The sequence below is a fragment of the Pristiophorus japonicus genome, chromosome 19 (assembly GCF_044704955.1).
Source record: "Pristiophorus japonicus isolate sPriJap1 chromosome 19, sPriJap1.hap1, whole genome shotgun sequence".
Taxonomy (NCBI): domain Eukaryota; kingdom Metazoa; phylum Chordata; class Chondrichthyes; family Pristiophoridae; genus Pristiophorus; species Pristiophorus japonicus.
This window is the reverse complement of record NC_091995.1, coordinates 76652094-76673795: the sequence shown is the minus strand read 5'-3', so window position 1 is coordinate 76673795 and position 21702 is coordinate 76652094. Positions and strand designations below refer to the sequence as shown.

Genomic DNA, 21702 nt, shown 5'->3' with positions numbered 1-21702 from the left:
GTGTCTCTCTTCCCCCCCCGTGTCTCTCTTCCCCCCCCCCGTGTCTCTCTTCCCCCCCCCGTGTCTCTCTTCCCCCCGTGTCTCTCTTCCCCCCCCGTGTCTCTCTTCCCCCCCCCCGTGTCTCTCTTTCCCCCCCGTGTCTCTCTTTCCCCCCCGTGTCTCTCTTTCCCCCCCCGTGTCTCTCTTTCCCCCCCCGTGTCTCTCTTTCCCCCCCGTGTCTCTCTTTCCCCCCCCGTGTCTCTCTTTCCCCCCCGTGTCTCTCTTCCCCCCCCCCGTGTCTCTCTTTCCCCTTCCCCCCCGTCTCTCTTTCCCCCCCCCCGTCTCTCTTTCCCCCTCTCTCTCTCCCCTCTTCCCCCCCCCTCCTCTCTCCCCCATCCTCTCTCCTTCCCCCCCATCTCTCTCTCTTCCCCCCCATCTCTCTCTCTTCCTCTCTCTCTCTCCCCCCCATCTCTCTCCCCCCCCTCTCTCTCCCCCCTCTCCTCCTCCCCCCATCTCTCTCTCTCCCCCATCTCTCTCTCTTCCCCCCCATCTCTCTCTCTTCCCCCCATCTCTCTTCCCTCTCCCCCTCCCCCCTCTCTCTCTCTTCCCCCCCATCTCTCTCTCTCCCCCCACACTCTCTCTCTTCCCCCCATCTCTCTCTCTTCCCCCATCTCTCACTCTCTTTCCCCCCCATCTCTCTCTTCCCCCCCATCTCTCTCTCCCCCCATCTCTCTCTCTTCCCCCCCATCTCTCTCTCCCCACCCCATCTCTCTCTCTTCCCCCCATCTCTCTCTCTTCCCCCCCATCTCTCTCTCTTCCCCCCATCTCTCTCTCTTCCCCCCATCTCTCTCTCTTCCCCCCCATCTCTCTCTCTTCCCCCCATCTCTCTCTCTTCCCCCCATCTCTCTCTCTTCCCCCCCATCTCTCTCTCTTCCCCCCCATCTCTCTCTCTTCCCCCCATCTCTCTCTCTTCCCCCCCATCTCTCTCTCTTCCCCCCCATCTCTCTCTCTTCCCCCCCATCTCTCTCTCTTCCCCCCCATCTCTCTCTCTTCCCCCATCCTCCCCCCCATCTCTCTCTCTTCCCCCCCATCTCTCTCTCTTACCCCCCATCTCTCTCTCTTACCCCCATCTCTCTCTCTTACCCCCCATCTCTCTCTCTTACCCCCCATCTCTCTCTCTTACCCCCCATCTCTCTCTCTTACCCCCCATCTCTCTCTCTTACCCCCCATCTCTCTCTCTTACCCCCATCTCTCTCTCCTTACCCCCATCTCTCTCTCTTACCCCCCATCTCTCTCTCTTACCCCCCCATCTCTCTCTCTTACCCCCCATCTCTCTCTCTTACCCCCATCTCTCTTACCCCCCATCTCTCTCTCTTACCCCCCATCTCTCTCTCTCTTACCCCCCATCTCTCTCTCTCTTACCCCCCATCTCTCTCCCCCCATCTCTCTCTTCTCCCCCTCTCTTCCCACCCCATCTCTCTCTTTCTCCCTCTCCCTCTCTTCCTTCCCCTCCTTCTCTCTCTCTCTCTCTCTCTCTTCTCTCTCTCTCTCTCTCTTCCTCCCCCTGCCCCTCCCCCCCCCTCTTCCTTCCCCTCCCTCTTTCTCACTTTCCCTTCCCCCCCCATCCCTTCCCCTTCCCCCCCCCCCATCCCTTTCCCCTCTCCTCGCTCTCGTGTCCCTCTTGTTGCAGTATTGTGTAGTAGGGGAGAACAGAATGAACGGGGAAACGCCCACTTAACCCTTTGTGTTTTTTTTGCTTGTGTTTGCCAATTGTTTGCAGGCGTCCATCAGTGAGCCGGGCCTGGGCCTGCTGTCGTGGTGGACCAATGGTTAATGAGTGGGGCTCGAAGCCGGTGCTCTGAATGCAGCATGGACATTAACGCTGCCTGCCTGGAGCTGCAACTGCCTGCTGCTGTTGCTTAGTGCAACCGTCCCTCAGGGTCCCGGCCTGCAGAGACGAGGACAGATGCTCGGTGTTTGACTGGAGCAGGAAGCATCTGGCGAGCAAGATCCTAGCTACAACTTGGGACGGTTTTTGGTTGAGCAAATAAAGATATCGCATGCTCAGTGGAAAATGAAAGACTTGCAAAAAAAAAAATGTGTATTTGTTTTGGTTTGGTAATGTTGACTACCTCATGTTATATTCTCACTGTGTGTGTGTGTGTGTGTGTGTGTGTGTGTGTGCAGTACCAGCCCAGCACTCACCATCTTTATAGCAGGCTATTTAAGCAGCAAATTAAAGATGTTTGATGGATAGATTTTGTTCTGTGAACCCATTGCACCGAAGAAACAAGGCCAGCCAACATCATCATCATCATCAGCAGCAGTACCTCGGAATCGAGGAAGACTTGCTTCCACTCTAAAAATGAGTCATTAGGTGGTTGAACAGTCCAATACGAGAACCACAGTCCCTGTCACAGGTGGGACAGACAGTCATTGAGTGAAGGGGAGGGTGGGACAGGTTTGCCGCACGCTCCTTCCGCTGTCTGTGCTTGATTTCCACACGCTCTCGGCGATGAGACTCGAGGTGCTCAGCGCCCTCCCGGATGCTCTTCCTCCACTTAGGGCGGTCTTTGGCCAGGGACTCCCAGGTGTCGGTGGGGATGTTGCATTTTATCAGGGAGGCTTTGAGGGTGTCCTTGTAACGTTTCCTCTGCCCACCTAAGGCTCATTTGCCGTGAAGGAGCTCCAAGTAGAGCTCTTGCTTTGGGAGTCTCGTGTCTCACAGAGCATGCAGCTCCTGTCCCGGTGTCCCGCTGCCTATTAACCGTGCCAGCCTGGCTCAGCACGCCATTACCCATGGATCAGAAGGTTGAGAGTTCATCGTCATAGTTACAACAACAACTTGTATTGATATAGTGCCTTTAACATAGTGAAACGTCCCAAGACGCTTCACGGGAGTGTTAAAAGCCAAAAGCATTTGACACTGAGCTGCATAAAGAGAAATTAGCCCAGGTGACCAAAAGCTTGGTCAAGGAGCGAGGTTTTAAGCAGCGTCTTGAAGGAGGAAGGGGAGGCAGAGAGGTTTAGGGAGGGAGTTCCAGAGATTGGGGCCCAGGCAACAGAAGGCACGGCCACCAATGGTTGAGTGATTATAATAAGAGATGCTCAAGAGGGCAGAATTTGAGGAGCGCAGACATCTCGGGTGCGGGGGTGGAGGAGGTTACAGAGATAGGGAGGGGCGATGCCATGGAGGGATTTGAGAATGAGAATTTTGCATAGTACAGAAGGAGGTCATTCAGCCTACTCAACTTGCAACACAGAAGTGATCTATTCCACTTCCAGAATACCTCCAATTGACCAGCCGTGCATATGTGAGAGAGGGAGATTGATCGTGAGTGGGAGCACTTTCCTACTCGTGTGCCTTTTACAATGCAGAAGGGTTGAGGGATGCTCCTTACCAGAATTGATATTTTGGAGAACTATGAAAGTATTTTACTAAAACAAACAAATGGCTCTAGTTGTGAAGTAGTAGCCAGCAACGCCTGCATGCTTAAAAAAATCAATTTAAGCCTTAAAAAAAAATCAATTTAGCTATGTAATTGGCAGCTGTCCAAAAGTTAGGATGTTATTTTATGGCCTCTTTTCTAACTTGTGCAGGGGTTTGAGGGAGGGTGGGGGAAATGGGCCTGATCACTAACAAATCTTGAGTTCAAGCCCAACTCCTGGACTTCAATGCATTAGTCCAAGATGGCACTTGAGTGCGGGAGTGCTGCATTGGCAGAGCTATCGACCTTCGGATATCATGTTAACCCAAGGTCGCACGGCACTATCTGAAGAAGAGCAGGGAGTTCTTCCAGTGTCCTGGCCTGCATACTTTCAACCCTACACCATCAAAGACAGATAAACTGGACATTCATTTTGTGGCTGTATTGTGGGATCTTGCTTTGTGCAAATTGGCTGTCACATTTGCCTACAGAATGAGTCACTGCACTTTGAAATTAATTCATTCTTTGGAGACGTGATAAATGCGCAATGCCTGGGGCAATTAAAGAGTTTAAAGGTGTTTTACTCTCCCTTCCATCCTTCCTGTTCTCTCCGTTGGAGAATCGGTGAAACAGTAAGAAAGTTGCGAGCAGTCAAAGAATGGACGGTCCTGCTATTGTCAGGCGATGAGCCAAGTTGGTATATGCACCTGGCATGGTTCTGATCCCTATAGACCAGGAAGATTCCACTCCTGCTCCGTGTTACACCTGATCTCAGTCAATGAGGCAGTGGCTTTTATTGGGAAAGGGCCTAATGGAAGAGCTCTTTCGATCTGTACAGTGCATTCAATCATCCTGATGGTCCTTCCCATTTTATATTCCTTTGTAGTGCATCGCCACTGACTCAAGATCCTGGAACTCCGTGTCTACCAGCGTTGTGGGAGTAATGTGTGCGTCCTGGAGATGATGATGTCTCTGACTTGCCCCCACCCAATGGTTAAGTGGGTGAAGATGTTGACCAGGGTGGTACTGTCACGACTCCAGATTCAATCCTTACTCTGTGGGGCACTACAGTTCAACTCTTTTGACTTTGGGTTAAGGATGGGTAATAATCAGTCACGGTCCTTGGTCCTGACCACCATCCAGGGATCGCTGTTAAAAATACACAGTGCACATCGGATAAGGACAGGATGGAACGTGGCTGTGTTGTGTGCGCCCCCCCTCCCCGCTCCCAACCCAGTCGACAACAGTGTCTCATCCATCATCATCATCATAGGCGGTCCCTCGTATCGAGGATGACTTGCTTCCACACCAAAAAGGCCACAGGTGTTTCAATGAAGGACCTGATATTCCAGGTCCTGAACTACATGTTGAAGGGTGGAAGATGCCTGTGCGTGGATTTTTTTAACGTGTGGTGGCCATTGCACACCAGCCACCACACGGGCTTGACCGAGTTAGGTCTTGGTCCAGTGGCAAGGATTACCCAAGACGACTGGAGACCAGCTCTGCTGCACGGACCTTGTGCGCACACATATCACAGTGTGGGCTGGCCCATGCTGCCCCTGGGCCCTTGCCTCTTCTGGGCCCCGATCACGTCCCTTTACAATCTCTCGCCGTTCCTTCGCCCTGACCTCACTGCTCCTGCTGTACCTGCCCATGCTCCAATCATTGACCTGGATCTTGGTGATGTCCAATCCAGTCTAATCCCACTTTGATATCCTACCCAGTCTAATTCCACTCTCCTGCTCACTCCCCACACCCTTTAATATCTCACCCAGATTAATCCCTCTCGCCATACCCTTTAATATTCCACCCAGTTTTATCCCACTCTCCATATCTCACATCTAATCCCACTCTCCCCCTCGCCCTTTAATATCCCACCCAGTCCAATCCCACTCTCCTGCTCACTCTCCATACCCTTTAATAACCCACCAGTTTAATCTCACTCCTCACGTCCTTTAATATCCCACCCAATCCAATCCCACTCTCCTGCTCACTCCCATACACTTCAATAAACCATCCAGTCTAATCTCAAATTCCTCATGTCTGAAAAATCTCCCCCGGGATTTGTCCAATGACAGGCTGACCAGATTTTTAAAAAGGATGATTCACATGTGCAAATCAGCTTGATTGTCCCTGTGTAAATGAGAAACAGGCCTGATTGAAGTTGGTGTGTACGAGTGGAATTAGGAACACAAGAATTGAACCCTGTTTTGCCTGTGCTCACCTCCTTTTCTTAAAATCCAGCTTTGGAGAAGCAGATTTTTCTTCTGATCCTGTTTTACTGGATTGTCCAGCCTAAAGGCAACCAAGAAAGGGAGATTTCTGCCCTAGTGATGCATTTTAGAAGGAAGAATGAGGAGCAGCAATATAAACTAAATGGCGCAATTTTAAAGGGGGTGCAGGACCAGAGAGACCTGGGGCTGTACGTACAACAATTCTTTGAAGGTGACAGGAAAAGTGGAGAAGGCTGTTAACAAGGTATATGGGACCTGGTCTTTATTAATAGAGGAATAGAGTACAAAAGCAAGGAAGTTATGCTAAATCCCTGGATGGGCCTCAGCTGGAATATTGTCCAATTCTGGGCACCACACTTAAGGAAGGATATGGAGAGGGTGGACAGGAAATCTACCAGAATGGTATCAGGGATGAGGGACATCAGTGATGTGGGGAGACTGGAGAAACCGGGATTGTTCTCCTTAGAGCAGAGAAAGTTACAGGAAGATTTAATAGAGGTGTTCAAAATGATGAGTGGTTTTGATAGAGTAGGGAGAACTGTATCAAAACTGTTTCCAGTCGGAGAAGTTTGGTAACCAGAGGACATGGACTTAAGGTGATTGGCAAAAGAACTCGAGATGAGATGAGGCATTTTTTTTTTTACGCAGTGAGTTGTTGTGATCTCGCACCAAGTCCCGCTCACCCATCACCCCCTGTGCTCGCTGACCTACATTGGCTCCCCGTTCAGCAATGCCTCGATTTCAGAATTCTCATCCTTATTTTCAAATCCCTCCATGGCCTCGCCCCTCCCTATCTCTGTAATCTCCTCCAGCCCCAACACCCCCCCCCCCCCCCGTCTCCAAGATGTCTGCGTTCTTCTAATTCTGCCCTCTTGAGCATCCCATGACTATAATCGCTCAACCATTGGTTGCCTTCTGCTGCCTGGGCCCCAAGCTCTGGAACTCCCTCCCTAAACCTCTCCACCTCTCTTTCCTCCTTTAAGACGCCCTTTAAAACCTACCTCTTTGACCAAGCATCTGCCGTAATTTCTTCTGATGCGGCTCGGTGTCAGATGTATTCGTTTTACATAGAAACATAGAAAATAGGTGCAGGAGCAGGCCATTCAGCCCTTCTAGCCTGCACCGCCATTCAATGAGTTCATGGCTTAAACACTGCCGTGAAGCGCCTTGGGACGTTTTACTGCATTAAAGGTGCTATATAAATACAAGTTATGGTTGGAATACACTGCCTGAAGCAGATACAAGAGTAACTTTCAAAAGGGAATTGGATGAAGAGGGAAAATTGGTAGGGCTATGGGGGAAAGAGCAGGGTGAGTGGGACATATGGATAGCTATTTACAGAGCCAGCATAGGCACGATGGGCTGAATGGCCTCCCTCTGTGCATGTATGATTGGGATGTCAGTGAATATCTGAACAGAGCCTCTGGTTGCAGCATGGCCGACTCCTATTTCTTACGCCTTACGGCTAAAGGAATCAGAGGGTATGGAGAGAAAGCAGGAATGGGGTACTGAAGGAATGATCAGCCACGATCTTATTGAATGGCGGTGCAAGCTCGAAGGGCCTAATGGCCTGCTCCTGCACCTACTTTTTATGTTTCTATGTTATGTTTGCAGTTTTCTGGCGCTGCTATGTGTTGTATCTGTGTGTGTGTATGTGTATCTGAGAACTCGCTACAAATCTAAATATAAAACTCCGGGGGTCCCAAGAGCAAGAGAGAGAGAGAGAGACTCTTGATTCAGAGTGTACCTACATTGGACTGGACTGCCTGTGTTCTGTCCGGCCTGTAGATGGCCCTGTGTGTGTGTGAGACAAATGCTGCCCCTTTTTACCAAGCACTGTGCACTGGTTGACTTGACTGGTCAGCTGGGAAGCCTGCAGCGGGCTGGAGCTCTGCAGGAACAGAGCAGCAGAGCTGGGAGCTTGCAGAGGGAGGGCTGGCGTGGGAGAGAGAGAGAGAGATGAGGCAGTGTGAGATCCTGCAGCCCTCACAGGGCAGCTCATTGAGTATACCCGAGCAGAACGGTGACCACCAACAGCACTGGAGATCTGACTCGAGCCTCTAGGTAGGACTTAGTTACTCCCCGGTACACTGCGTTTCTGATGAAGATTAGCCTTGCATGTTAACGATTCTCTTTGTCCTTTCGGCAGAGCACGGCCGCACACCCAACGAGAGGCTGGTTCTATCATTTTAAGCTATTTTTATTTTATGACCGTCGGTATTTCACGTTGTAGGGTGTGGGTTATCTTCTCCTGGTTCCCAGCACTCGGAGAGTCCGGGAACCACAGACTTGCACCCCAGTCTCTGAACCTCAGGTCTACTTCTACTTAGCAGGAAAGGATGAACAGGCTGGGTCTCTTTTTCTCTCGAAAAACGAAGGCTGAGGGGTGACCTAATACAGGTCTTTAAAATTATGAAAGGGTTTGATAGAGCGGATACAGAGAGAGTGTCTCCACTTGTGGGGAAGAGCATAACTAGAGGCCATCAACATAAGATCGTCAGCAAGAAATCCGATAGGGAATTTAGGGGAGAAATTCTTTACCAAGAGAGTGATGAGAATGTGGAACTCACTGCCACAGGGAGTGGTTGAGGCGAATAGTATTGATGCATTTAAGGGGAGGCTGGACAAGCACACGAGGGAGAACATAAGAACATAAGAATTAGGAACAGGAGTAGGCCATCTAGCCCCTCGAGCCTGCTCCGCCATTCAACAAGATCATGGCTGATCTGGCCGTGGACTCAGCTCCACTTACCCGCCCGCTGCCCGTAACCCTTAATTCCCTTATTGGTTAAAAATCTATCTATCTGTGATTTGAATACATTCAATGAGCTAGCCTCAACTGCTTCCTTGGGCAGAGAATTCCACAGATTCACAACCCTCTGGGAGAAGAAATTCCTTCTCAACTCGGTTTTAAATTGTCTCCCCCGTATTTTGAGGCTGTGCCCCCTAGTTCTAGCCTCCCCGACCAGTGGAAACAACCTCTCTGCCTCTATCTTGTCTGTCCCCTTTCATGATTTTAAATGTTTCTATAAGATCATCCCTCATCCTTCTGAACTCCAACGAGTAAAGACCCAGTCTACTTAATCTATCATCATAAGGTAACCCCCTCATCTCTGGAATGAGCCTAGTGGAAGGGAATGGAGGGTTATGCTGATAGATTTAGATGAGGAAAGAGGGGAGGAGGCTCGAGTGGAGCATAAACGCCCCATGGACTGGTTGGGCCGAATGGCCTGTTTCTGTGCCGTATATCCGGTGTAATCCTGTGTACTGAGGTTCGGTGTTGAACTTGCGATACGTTGTGGCTCTCCCATCCTCTCCCGTAGGTCCTGACCCGCACTGGGTCTGGTTCGAAGGTATCCCCACCCCACCCCCCCCCAGCGTGAGACAGTCATGGCCAGCAGGGCGGGAGGTCCGGGGAGGCATTGGGGGGGCCCAGTACCACCCCATCCTGACGTGAGGTCCATGTACACTCAGGTACGTCGCAGCAAGAGCCGCTGGACACTGAGCAGGAGCTTGACCCCTAACCTCCAGAGCGACTGAGGCAGCAGCAGCTCCAACCAGGACTGGATCCTGATCGGTATAACTCAGTACTACACTGGGCGGGGCATCTACAACAACAACAACAGCTTGCATTTATATAGAGCCTTTAACGCAGTAAAACGTACCCCAAGGCGCTTCACAGGACTGTTATAAAACATAATTTAATACCAAGCAACATGAGATATTAGGGCAGCTGCTTGGTCAAAAGAGGTAGGTTTTCAGGATTGTCTTAAAGGAGGACAGAGAGGCAGAGAGGTTCAGGCAAGGAGTTCCAGAGCTTGGGGCCCAGGCAGCTGAAAGCACGGCCACCAATGGTTGAGCGATTATAATCAGGGATGCTCAGGAGGGCAGAATTAGAGGAGTGCAGAGTTCTCAGGGGAGGGGTTGTGGGGCTGGAGGAGATGACAGAGATAGGGAGGGGCAAGGCCATGGAGGGATTTGAAAATGAGGATGACAATTTTAAAATCGAGGCGATGCTTAAGCGGGAGCCAATGTAGGTCAGCGAGCACAGGGGTGATAGATGAGTGGGACTTGGTGCGAGTTAGGACACGGGCAGACGAGTTTTGGATCACCTCTAGTTTACGTAGGGTAGAACGTGGGAGGCCAGCCAGGAGTGCGTTGGAATAGTCAAGTCTCGAGGTAATGAAGGCGTGGATGAGGGCTTCGGCAGCAGATGAGCTGAGGCGGGGCAGAGACTACCTTTAGGGGTAAATGGTTCATCTTCCCCCTCCATGGAGGGTACAATTCCATCAGTGCTCAAGCCCACCCAACCGGTGAGTCTTCATGTGCGAGCCCTACTGATGGGCTTTTTCTGAGGGGCATCACAGGTAAGCCTGATCACATCCTCACCCACGCACTGGGGTCATGAGCAAGAGCGGAAACGCGGGCCACTTAATCTCACATGAGGTCCAATGGGGATCACGATGCAAACTCAGTTGTCCACATTGAACCAGGTTGAGTGTCCTGGTATGGGGTGGCGACTGAGGTTAAGGGTGACGGAAATCTCTCTCTGTGGATTGAACCGTTCGTGATGGCACTGGCAAACAGGGCCCTGTGTCAGCTGTGGCTCAGTGGGCAGCACCCTTGCCTCTGAGTCAGAAGGTTGTGGGTTCAAGTCCCACTCCAGGGAGTTGAGCACAAAACAATTCAGGCTGACACTCCAGTGCAGTGCTGAGGGAGTGCTGCACTGTCGGAGTTGCTGTCTTTTGGAGAAGACGTTAAACCGAGGCCCCGTCTGCTCTCTCAGGTAGGCGTAAAAGATCCCGCAGCACTATTTCGAAGAAGAGCAGAGGAGTTATCCCCGGTGTCCTGGGGCCAATATTTATCCCTCAATCAACACAAAAACAGATTATCCGATCATTATCATATTGCTGTTTGTGGGAGCTTGCTGTCTGCAAATTGTCTGCCACATTACAGCAGTGACTACACTCCAAAAGTACTTCATTGGCTGTAAAGTGCTTTGAGACGTCAAGGCACTATATAAATGCAACACTTTCTTTTTTTGTTGCGATCGTCTTAAAACAGTTTCCAAACGATTGTTGGGATTCTCGTGGGTTACAACTGTACTAACCGGGAAATAGATCACTCAGCTTGCCGTTGGTTCGTGGTTGGCTTGGCTCGCTGTGCCTGCCGTTGTTTCAGTGAAAGTTGCTGAGTCTCCACTCTCGCACATTAACTTCCCCTTTCCTCTCCTTGTGTCATCCCAGCTGCAGCGATTGTGATTTCAGCCCCTGGGGGGGGGGATGGGAACAGGCCCCTGCTGGGGCCTGGTGCCACGGTGTGTCTGCTCAGATATCTCGGAGGGTTGTGGGGCTGGAGGAGGTCACAGAAATGGGCGGAAATCCTGGTTGATGTCCCTCTCGCCCCCCGCCCTTCCTCAGCCCAAGAAAGTTGGAGCTAATTGTAGATTTCCAACTACTGTCTTGGTTATCGTTATCATCGGCAGTCCCTCGAAATGAGGATGACTTGCTTCCACGCCAAAAAAGGTTGAATTCCCAGGTGTTTCAATGAAGGACCTAATATTCCAGATCCCGAACTAGATGTTGAAGGGTGGAAGATGCCTGTGCGTGGATTTTTTTAACGTGGGGTGGCCGTTGCACACCAGCCACCACACGGGCTCGACAGAGCTAGGCCTTGGTCCAGTGGCAAGGGTTAACCAAGATGGCTGGAGACCTGCTCTGCTGCACGGACCTAGTGCGCTCACATATCGCAGTGTGGGCTGGCCCGTGCTGCCCCTGGGCCCCGAACTCACGCCTCCCATGGGCTCCGATCACATCCCTCCACAGTCTCCCAGGAGCAGCGTGGAAGCCCCGCCCTGCGTGAGAACACCAGCGGAAGGTCGGGGTCATAAAAGGAGCGGAGGTGCGGCCTCGGGAGCAGCATGGAGGCCATTTCAGGGAGCAGCGCGAGCTGGTGCAGGAGGGCGACGGCAGCGGAGAGTGACGTCAGCAAGGTCCAGGTCGGTGATTGTGTCTTGGTTAGCCTCAGTTAGCTCAGCATGGTTTGAGGAACCAGGGCCTCTGTGTAGTTCACTCCCTCATCATACTCACACACTACACCACCAGCATCTTAGCTTGTTGCCCTCGCGGCCCAGTTAAGTGTGCACCCTCGAACCTTATGGACTGGATATGAAGTTCAACTCTACGTTGCCAATACGAACCGATTTTGGGGTTCCCATCCTTGTTTTCCAGTCCCTCCATGGCCTCCCTGTGACCTGCTCCAGCCCCACAACCCTCCGAGATCTCTGCACTCCTCTAAATCTGGCCTCTTAAGTATCCCTGGTTTCCATCGCTCAACCATTGGCGGCCATGCCTACCAGCTACCTAGGCCCCACGCTCTGAAATTCCCTCCCTAATCCTCTCCGCCTCTCTACCTCTCCTCCTTTTAAGATGCTCCTCAAAACCTACCTCTTTGACCAAGCCCTGTCCTAATATCTCCTTGCGTAGCTCGGTGTCAAATTTGATCTGATTATACTCCTGTGAAGCGCCCTGGGACCTTTTCCTAGGTTAAAGATGCTCTATAAATGAGCCCTCAAAGCCTCCTTGATAAAGTGCAACATCCCCACCGACACCTGGGAGTCCCTGGCCAAAGACCGCCCTAAATGGAGGAAGAGCATCCGGGAGGGCGCTGAGCACCTCGAGTCTCGTCGCCGAGAGCATGCAGAGACTAAACGCAGGCAGCGGAAGGAGCGTGCGGCAAACCTGTCCCACCCACCCTTTCCTTCAACCACTGCCTGTCCCACCTGTGACAGAGACTGTAATTCCCGTATTGGACTGTTCAGTCACCTGAGAACTCACTTTTGGAGTGGAAGCAAGTCTTCCTCAATTTCGAGGGACTGCCGATGATGATGATAAATGCAAGTGGTCCTGATTTAGGATTTACCCAACAACAGCACTGCTGAAAACTCCAGGCTTGGAAAATTCATACAGGCCAAACCGGCAAGGAAGAAAGATTGGGGCTAATTGGCCTGGTTGGCCTGGCCTGGTCTGTGAGAGATGGGTTACTGGGGTTTAGGAGTCTAGGAGTCAGGGCTGTAAGTAGCAGGGCCAGTGCTGGGAGCAGCTGGTCTGGGTATAAATGAAAACATTCTATTTTAGTCAATGTCCTTGCTACTTCAGTGTTTCATTTCATATTTCTATAATTAGGAGTGGAACTTAGTGACTTGGCCAGGAGCAGCAGTGAAGCTTTGACTCATTACTTGGGTCTGGCTTATTCTCAAATCTGTCGGGGAGTTGATGCAAAGACGTTTGTTAAAGGGGCCTAAACCGGGTTTAACCTCAGTGATTCCTAGCTCTTGGGGGGTCAGCTGTGGCTCAGTGGGTAGCAGCCTCACCTCTGAGTCAGAAGATTGTGGGTTCAAGTCTCACTCCAGGATCTTGAGCACAAAAATCTAGGCTGACACTCCAGTGCAGTGCTGAGAGAGTGCTGCACCGTCAGAGGCATAGTCTTTCGAATGAGATGTTAAACCGAGGCTCTGTCTGCTCTCTCTGGTGGATGTAAAAGATTCATGCTGCTATTTCAAAGAAGAGCAGGGGGTTGTGTCCTGGGCCAATATTTATCCCTCAATGCAGATAACAAAAACAGATTATCTGATCATTATCACATTGCTGTTTGTGGGAACTTGCTGTGTGCAAATTGGCTGTCGTGTTTCCCACATTCATCATCATAGACAGTCCTGCGAATCGAGGATGACTTGCTTCCATGTCAAAAAGTTCACAGGTGTTTCAATGAAGGATCTAATATTCCAGGTCCAGAACTACATGTTGAAGGGTGGAAGATGCCTGTGCGTGGATTTTTTAACATATGGTGACCGTTGCACACCAGCCACCACACGGGCTTGACAGAGCTAGGTCTTGGTCCAGTGGCAAGGATTAACCAAGACGACTGGAGACCAGCTCTGCTGCACGGACCCAGTGCGCACACATATCGCAGTGTGGGCTGGCCCGTGCTGCCCCTGGGCCCTCATTTCTTCTGGGCCCAGAACTCACGCCTCTCCTGGGCCCCGATCACGTCCCTCTACAATCTCTCTCCGCTCCTTTGCCCCGACCTTGCCGCTCCTGCTGTACCTGCCCACGCTCCAATCACCGACCTGGGCCTTGGTGATGTCCCTTTTCACTGCCGTTGCTCTCCTGCTCCAGCACGTGCTGCTCGCTGGAGTGGTACGCTGCCACGCTGCTCCTTCTGCTCCCCTGCCTACTCCGATGGTGCTCGCAGGCCGGGGGCCGCTCAGACTGCTGAGTTAGGCCGCCAGGCTGCTCCTTCCGCATTACAACAGTGACTGCACTCCAAAAGGACTTCATTGGCTGTAAAGCATTTTGGGACATCCGCTGGTTGTGAAAGGAGCTATATAAATCCAAGTCTTTCTTTCCTTTGTTGCTGTTACATGGTAAAAGAAATAATCTTACAGCACAGAAGGAGGCCATTCGGCCCATCGTTCCTGTGCCGGCTCTCTGAAAGAGCGATCCAGTTAGTCTCACTGCCCCAGCTCTTTCCCTGTAGCCCTGCACACTTTCCCCCTTCAAATATTTATGCAATTCCTCTTTTGAAAGTTATTATTGAATCTGCTTCCACCGCCCTTTCAGGCTGCGTGTTCCAGATCGTAACAACTTGCTATGTAAAAAAAAGTCTCCTAATCTCGCCTCTTGCATTTATATAGCACCTTTCACATCCTCACCATGCCCCAAAGCACTTCACAGCCCAATGAATTACTCTCGGCAAATGTGGCAGCCAATTTGTGCACAGCAAGGTCCCAGAAACAGCAATGAACTGCATGACCAGTTGGGCAGCGGGAAAGCCTCCCCTTCTCTTCAAATTGTGCCCTGGGGTCTTTTCTTTGATAACTTGATCAGGTACACTCGGCTTGGTTTAGCATCTCATCTGAAAGGCAGCACCTGCGACAGTGCAGCACTCCCTCAGTACTGACCCTCAGTACTGCACCGTTCCCTCAGTACTGCCCCTCTGACAGTGCAGCACTCCCTCAGTACTGACCCTCAGTACTGCACCATTCTCTCAGTACTGACCCTCTGACAGTGCAGCACTCCCTCAGTACTGACCCTCTGACAGTGCAGCACTCCCTCAGTACTGACCCTCCAACAATGCAGCACTCCCTCAGTACTGCCCCTCTGACAGTGCAGCACTCCCTCAGTATTGACCCTCCGACAGTGCAGCACTCCCTCAGTACTGCCCCTCTGACAGTGCAGCACTCCCTCAGTACTGCCCCTCTGACAGTGCAGCACTCCCTCAGTACTGCCCCTCCGACAGTGCAGCTCTCCCTCAGTACTGCCCCTCTGACAGTGCAGCACTCCCTCAGTACTGCCCCTCTGACAGTGCAGCACTCCCTCAGTACTGCAGCACTCCCTCAGTACTGCGCTGACAGTGTCAGCTTAGTTTATGGGTTCAAATTCTGAAGTGGATCTTGAACCCGCGAACTTCTGACTCGAAAAAAAAGACTTGGATTTATATAGTGCCTTTCATAACCACTGGACGTCTCAAAGTGCTTTACAGTCAATGTAGTACTTTTGAGTGTAATCACTGTTGTTATATAGGAAACGCTGTAGCAAACTTGCACACAGCAAGCTCCCACAAACAGCAATGTGATAATGACCAGATAATCTGTTTTTTTTGTTATGTTGATTGAGAGATAAATATTGGCCCAGGACACAGGGGATAACTCCCCTGCTCTTCTTCGCAATAGGATCTTTTATATTCACCTGAGAGAGCAGACAGGGCCTCGGTTTAACATCTCATCCAAAAGACAGCACCTCCGACAGTGCAGCACTCCACTGGGAGCGTCAGTGTAGATTTTTGTGCTTAAGTCTCTGGAGTGGGACTTGAACCCACAACCCTCTGACTCAGAGGCGAGGGTGCTGCCCACTGAGCCATGGCTGACACTTGGGGCTGTGAATTTTTGGAATCCATAGGGCTGTGGATGCTCAGCCGATGAGTATATTGAAGATGGGGATCGATAGATTTTTGGATATTAAAGGAATCAAGGAATATGGGGATAGTGCAGGACAGTGGAGTTACCTAAGATGGGCTCACCATCACATTCCACTGTTTGTCCGTTGACCCATTTTCCCTCCTTCTCTGAAGGTGCTGACTCATATTGGGGTTCAGTTACACAGATGGTGGGGGCCCCATCTCCCCCGAATACCTTGCCCAAGGGGCCGTTCTGGCAACTGGGAGCTGGCAGGCCATTGTTACTAGGGGAGGCACTCCAGCTGAATGCTACAGCAGGGGTCACTGGATCAGGGTCGGGACCGGGGACCCTGGCTGATGTTCCTCTCTCTAACCCAGGAGCCCAGGCTGCGTTTGCCCAAAGTGGGGTCACTGGGTAATGATCACTGCTATCAGCTGCCATTTTCCCACAATTACCACGAGTTACATTCATGAACGGTGGTCCCGATCTTTACTACAGGCCCTGGATTATTAATAGAGGTTATAGGTCACTGATATCGGCCCCGGATCATTAATGGAGGGAAGGGCCATTAACAGCAGCCCGGGATCACTGACGGAGTCCTGGGCAGCACCTCCGCAAATTCCCGGGCAATTTCCTGGGAAATGGTAGCACCTCCCCAACCCCCTCCCTCCCAGACCCCCTCCCCAACCCCCTCCCTCCAGACCCCCTCCCCCCCATTCCCCCAGACCCTCTCCCCATTTCCCCCCCAGACTCCCTCCCCCCAGACCCCCTCCCCCCCAGACCCTCACCCCCCATTCCCCCAGACCCTCTCCCCAATTTCCCCCCCAGACTCCCTCCTCCCCATTCCCCCAGACCCCCTCCCTCCCAGACCTTCACCCCCCATTCCCCCAGACCCTCTCCCCCATTCCCCCCATCCCTTCCCCCCCAGACTCCCTCCCCCACATTCCCCAGACCCCCTCCCCCCAGACCCTCTACCCCCATTCCCCCAGACCCTCTCCCCCATTCCCCCCATCCCTTCCCCCCCAGACTCCCTCCCCCACATTCCCCAGACCCCCTCCCCCCAGACCCTCTACCCCCATTCCACCAGACCCCCTCCCCCCCAGACCTCTACCCCCCCCAATTCTCCCAGACCCCTTTCCTCCCAGACCACATCCCCCTGCTCAGCCTCATCCTCTCCATCCACCTCCCATCTCCCACTTCCTCATCCCTCAACTCCCATCCCCCCCAGCCCCCATAACCACCCCGACCCATTCCCCCTTCCCCATTCCCCCTCTCCCCCAAAAGTCTCTGGATGCTGGAGATCAATTGGAACTTTCAAGGCTGAGATCGCCAGGTTTTTGTTAGGTTAGTGTATCGAGAACGGGTTAAAAGGAGTTAAGATACAGGTCAGCTGTGATCTCATTGAATGGTGGATCAGGCTCGAGGGGCCGAATGGCCTCCTGCTGTCCCGATGTGAGATTGGTCACAGAAGGATCCCACGTGCAAGGTTAACCCAAGTTTCTCCAAGTTACCGATGGACCTGCCATGAATTTGCAGCGTTTTCGGGTTTTTTTTTATTGGAGATTTCCAGTTTTTGTGTCTTTTTTTACACCTGACCTGGGAGTCCTTGAGACGTAAAGAAAAGCTGTGAGACACGGTTGTCGGTAAAAGGCGTGCTTCTCTTGCATGCGATGGCCCCCATGGTCAACTGGCACTCCTTGTCCCTACTGATACAAGAAGTACTTGCCTGAGGGATTTTCGAGGAAGCAAACCGCAAGAGGGGGAGGTGCTGGGGGGGGGGTGGTGGTTGGAGGGGTAGACTGCAAGTGACACACACACTGCCTCTGCCATATTGAATATTGTTCCTTCGGCAAGGTCTTAAGGTCAAGAATTTCTGACAAGTAGAAGTGAAAACTCCCTCGGGCAGCTGTATACACAAAACCTCAGCTCGAGTATTGCATCCAATTCTGGGCCCCGCACTTTAGAAAGAACGTCAAGACCTTAGCAAGGGTGCAGAGGAGATTTACCAGAATGCTATCGGGGATGAGGAACATCAGTTATGTGGAGAGACTGGAGAAGCTGGGGTTTTTTCTCTTTCGAGCAGAGAAGGTTAAAGGGATTTAATAGAGGTGTTCATAATAAGGAGAGATTTTGATAGAGCAGATAGGGAGGATCTGTTTCCACTGACGGGGAGGGCGGTAACCTGAGAACACAGATTTAAGATAACCCGCAATAAAGCCGGGGGAGGGGAGATGAGGAATTTATTTACGCAGCAATTTGTTGTGATCCATAATGCACTTCCTGAAAGGGCATTTGGAATGTATTTGCTTCATGAGTTCTTTGCTTAAGAATTCATAGCAACTCATTGCCATTAAGAACTAGTTGGTTTGTTAGCAAAGGTTTAACAATCACACGACACATTACCAGTTCATCCACCAGGCTCACGACCACTTGCCTCATCGTGGATCCCCCGAACCCAACTGGCTGGGGTTTTATTGAGTCTTGTGGACATCACGTGACTGGCTAAGCCACTCCCAACTCTGAACAGCTCCACAACTAGTTTCATTAAACTATAATCAAGTGCGCCCCTTAAAAGGGACACTAGAACCGACAAATTAACAACTTAAACTTTGGACATTAAACGGTCAAATTAAAATTTGGTTGCCGGGGGTGATGATGCCTCCAGTCCCTCCGGCGCCCACCTCTCGCGGAAGGCCGCGAGCGTACCGATGGACACCGCGTGCTCCATCTCTAAGGACACCCTAGCTCGGATGTAACCGCAGAAGAGAGGCAGGCAGTCGGGCTGAACGACCCCCTCGACCGCCCGCTGCCTGGACCGGCTGATGGCCCCCTTGGCCGTGCCCAGGAGCAGTCCTACGAGGAGGCCTTCGGACATACCCGCTCCCCTCCGCACAGGGTGCCCAAAGATCAGGAGTGTGGGACTGAAGTGCAGCCAGGATTTGAGGAGCAGCCCCTTCAAATAGTGGAAGAGGGGCTGCAACCTCACACATACAACATAAATGTGGAACACGGACTCCTCCAGACCGCAGAAATTGCAGGCGGCCTGGGAGTCCGTGAACCGACTTAAAAACTTATTGCACGGGACTGCTCCGTGCAACAACCTCCAGGCCAAGTCCCCAATAAATAGTGGGAGGATTCCCGCATAGAGTGCACTCCATTGGGGACCCCGCCTCCTCCGGACAACCGCTCCACAAACCTGTGAGCATACTCACAGGTGCATACATTACAGGGGTGGAAGCAGATTCAATAGTACCTTTCAAAAGGTAATTGGATCCCTACTTAAAAAGGGAACAAAAATTGCAGGACTCTAGGGAAAAGAACAGGGGGAGTGGGACTAATTGGATCGCTCTTTCAGAGAGCCGACACAGGCACGATGGGCCGAATGGCCTCCTTCTGCGCTGTATGATTCGAACAGCCTTCAGCCTCTGTGTTCACACTTCCCCCACAACTCCATCGTTATCATAGGGAGGGGGAGGTTATCTACAGCACTGTATGTGCAGCAAAATCGCAAAGATTGAGAAAGAACGTGTTTATAAATTTCATTATATATGGGACAAATCTTTCTGTTTGTTCGCCTACTGATTCACACAGTCCGTTCAATACCCTCTCTACATAACATGAGAACATAAGAAATAGGAGCAGGAGTAGGCCATTTGGCCCCCCGAGCCTGCTCCGCCATTCAATAAGATCATGGCTGTTATGTCTGTAATGCACCTATGAATGACTCCATGAGGCAATGTGTTGTACTCAAACTGTAGTGACCTTGGTCCTTTATTCGTAACTCCAGAGTGAGGCACAAGCATGGTGAGCAGTCTTTTATACAGCCCCTGCCACCAGGGCAGGAAACCCCAGTCTCCACCAGTTGCACCCCCTAGTGCTGCCAGCATGTATTGATAGTACATCAAGTAAACAAGTCTTCATCTTATGCAACTATACAGTGACTACACAGAGAGTATATCTGTCGTCTGCATATATAACAGTGGCTGATCTGATCATGGACTCAGCTCCACTTCCCTGCCCGCTCCCCATAACCCTTGATTCCCTTATCGTTCAAAAATCTTTCTATCTCCACCTTAAATAGATTCAATGTCCCAGCCTCCACAGCTCTCTGGGGCAGAGAATTCCACAGATTTACAACCCCCTGAGAGAAGAAATTCCTCTTCATTTCCGTTTTAAATGGGCAACTCCTTATTCTGAAACTATGCCCCCTAGTTCTAGATTCCCCCACAAGGGGAAACATCCTCTGTGCATCTACCCTGTCGAGCCCCCTCAGAATCTTCTACGTTTCAATAAGATCACCTCGCATTCTTCTAAACTCCAGTGAGTACAGGCCCAGCCTGCTCAACCTTTCTTCATAAGACAGCCCCTTCATCTCCGGAATCGACCGAGTGAACCTTCTCTGAACTGCCTCCAATGCAAGTATATCCCACCTTAAATACGGAGACCCAAAACTGCACGCAGTACTCCAGGTGTGGCCTCACCGACACCCTGTGCAGTTGTAGCAGGACTTCCCTGCTTTTATACTCCACCCTTAAATAAGGATTATCAGAATGGTCCCTCTCGTTCTTCTCTCTAGGTCCGATAACCGTGGTGGCGCTCATCGATGACTTGACCGCTGCCTGCTTTGCTGGGCGGGGCCCCCGGACCGGGGCATGAAGCCCGATTGGCTGTGGAGGCAGCGGAACCCCCAGTGACTCGGCAGTTCAGGGGTCGTTGGCCATGGCGCGAATGGCCACGGCTCTGGGCGGAGGCAGCGCCGCTGGCGGTGGCGGCAAGACCCTGTGCTGCAGCCTGGACGCCCCGGCCAATGCCATCAGCGTGTGCCGCGACGGCAGCCAGGTGGCGGTGGCTGGGCGCAACATCTTCAAGATCTACGCGGTGGAGGAGGAGCAGTTCAGCGAGCGGGCCAACCTGCGGGTGGGCCGCAAGCCCTCGCTCAACTTCAGCTGCGCCGACGTGGCCTGGCACCAGATGGAGGAGAACCTGCTGGCCACGGCCGCCACCAACGGGGCGGTGGTGACCTGGAACCTGGCCAGGCCCTCCCGCAACAAGCAGGACCAGCTCTTCATGGAGCACAAGCGCACCGTCAACAAGGTGTGCTTCCACCCGCTGGAGCTCTACATATTGCTGAGCGGCTCGCAGGACGGCTCCATGAAATGCTTCGACCTGAGGAGGAAGGAATCCGTCTGTACCTTTTCAGGTAGGGCCCCGGACCCCTCGTTCCCCGCCTCGGGCTCCACTCTCTCTCTTTGGCAGCACCCCCAGAGTCGAGGATGATGACTTGTTTCCTCACTGAGATGAGTTCCAAACGCTGTTGTCCACCAGGGTCATGATGCTCCGGGTCCCGAACTTCATTTTAAAGAGTGGAAGGTGCCTGTGCGTGAATTCACAGCCACCACACAGGCTTGGCAGAGCTAGGTCTTGGTCCAATGGCAAGGGGATCCAAGGCGATTGGAGACCAGGCTCTGTTGCATGGGCCTAACACACACACACACACACAACCCTGAATCTAGAAGCCCTGGGCTCAACCACACCCTTCGCAACCTCCCCCCGAGCTGTGCTTCCAAACCTGCTTCCTCCCCTTCACAAAGACCTCTGACATCACCTGCCCCCTTGCCCCAGCTCATCTGCTGCTGAAGCCCTCATCCACGCCTTTCTTACCTCCAAACTTGACTAATCCAACGCAACCAAGGACGGCCGGCCATCTTTCCCCTCCATAATCTCCAGCTCATCCAAAACTCATATCCTGACTCGCACCAAGTCCCGCTCGCCCATCAACCCCTGTGCTCGCTGCCCGTGTCCTAACTCGCACCGAGTCCCACTCACCCATCACTTTGTGCTCGCTGCCCCGTGTCCTAACTCACACTGAGTCCCGCTCACCCATCACCCCCCGTGCTCGCTGCCCCGTGTCCTAACTCACACTGAGTCCCGCTCACCCATCACCCCCCGGTGCTCGCTGCCCCGTGTCCTAACTCACACTGAGTCCCGCTCACCCATCAACCCCTGTGCTCGCTGCCCGTGTCCTAACTCGCACCGAGTCCCGCTCACCCATCACCCCCTGTGCTCGCTGCCCCATGTCCTAACTCGCACTGAGTCCCACTCA

At 52.2% G+C, this 21702-nt stretch overlaps 2 protein-coding genes across 5 annotated transcripts in view; both read left to right on the top strand.

The window, feature by feature from the left end:
• The window catches only part of polr3h (polymerase (RNA) III (DNA directed) polypeptide H), a 26593-nt gene extending 24534 nt beyond the window's left edge, over window positions 1-2059 (top strand). For all 3 annotated transcript variants that reach the window (XM_070862323.1, XM_070862321.1, XM_070862322.1), the window contains one exon: window positions 1760-2059. In XM_070862323.1, coding sequence (XP_070718424.1) covers window positions 1760-1813 — 54 coding nt within the window. In that variant the 3' untranslated portion in view covers window positions 1814-2059. The remainder of the gene's footprint in view (window positions 1-1759) is intronic.
• A 5373-nt stretch (window positions 2060-7432) lies between these two features.
• The window catches only part of LOC139230495 (GATOR2 complex protein WDR24-like), a 37195-nt gene continuing 22925 nt past the window's right edge, over window positions 7433-21702 (top strand). Inside the window, exons 1-2 of one of the 2 annotated variants that reach the window (XM_070862318.1) lie at window positions 7433-7705; window positions 20176-20799. In XM_070862318.1, coding sequence (XP_070718419.1) covers window positions 20319-20799 — 481 coding nt within the window. In that variant the 5' untranslated portion in view covers window positions 7433-7705; window positions 20176-20318. Of the gene's footprint in view, window positions 7706-9983; window positions 10009-20175; window positions 20800-21702 lie in introns of those variants that run through there. The other variant, XM_070862320.1, reaches the window with a different exon arrangement.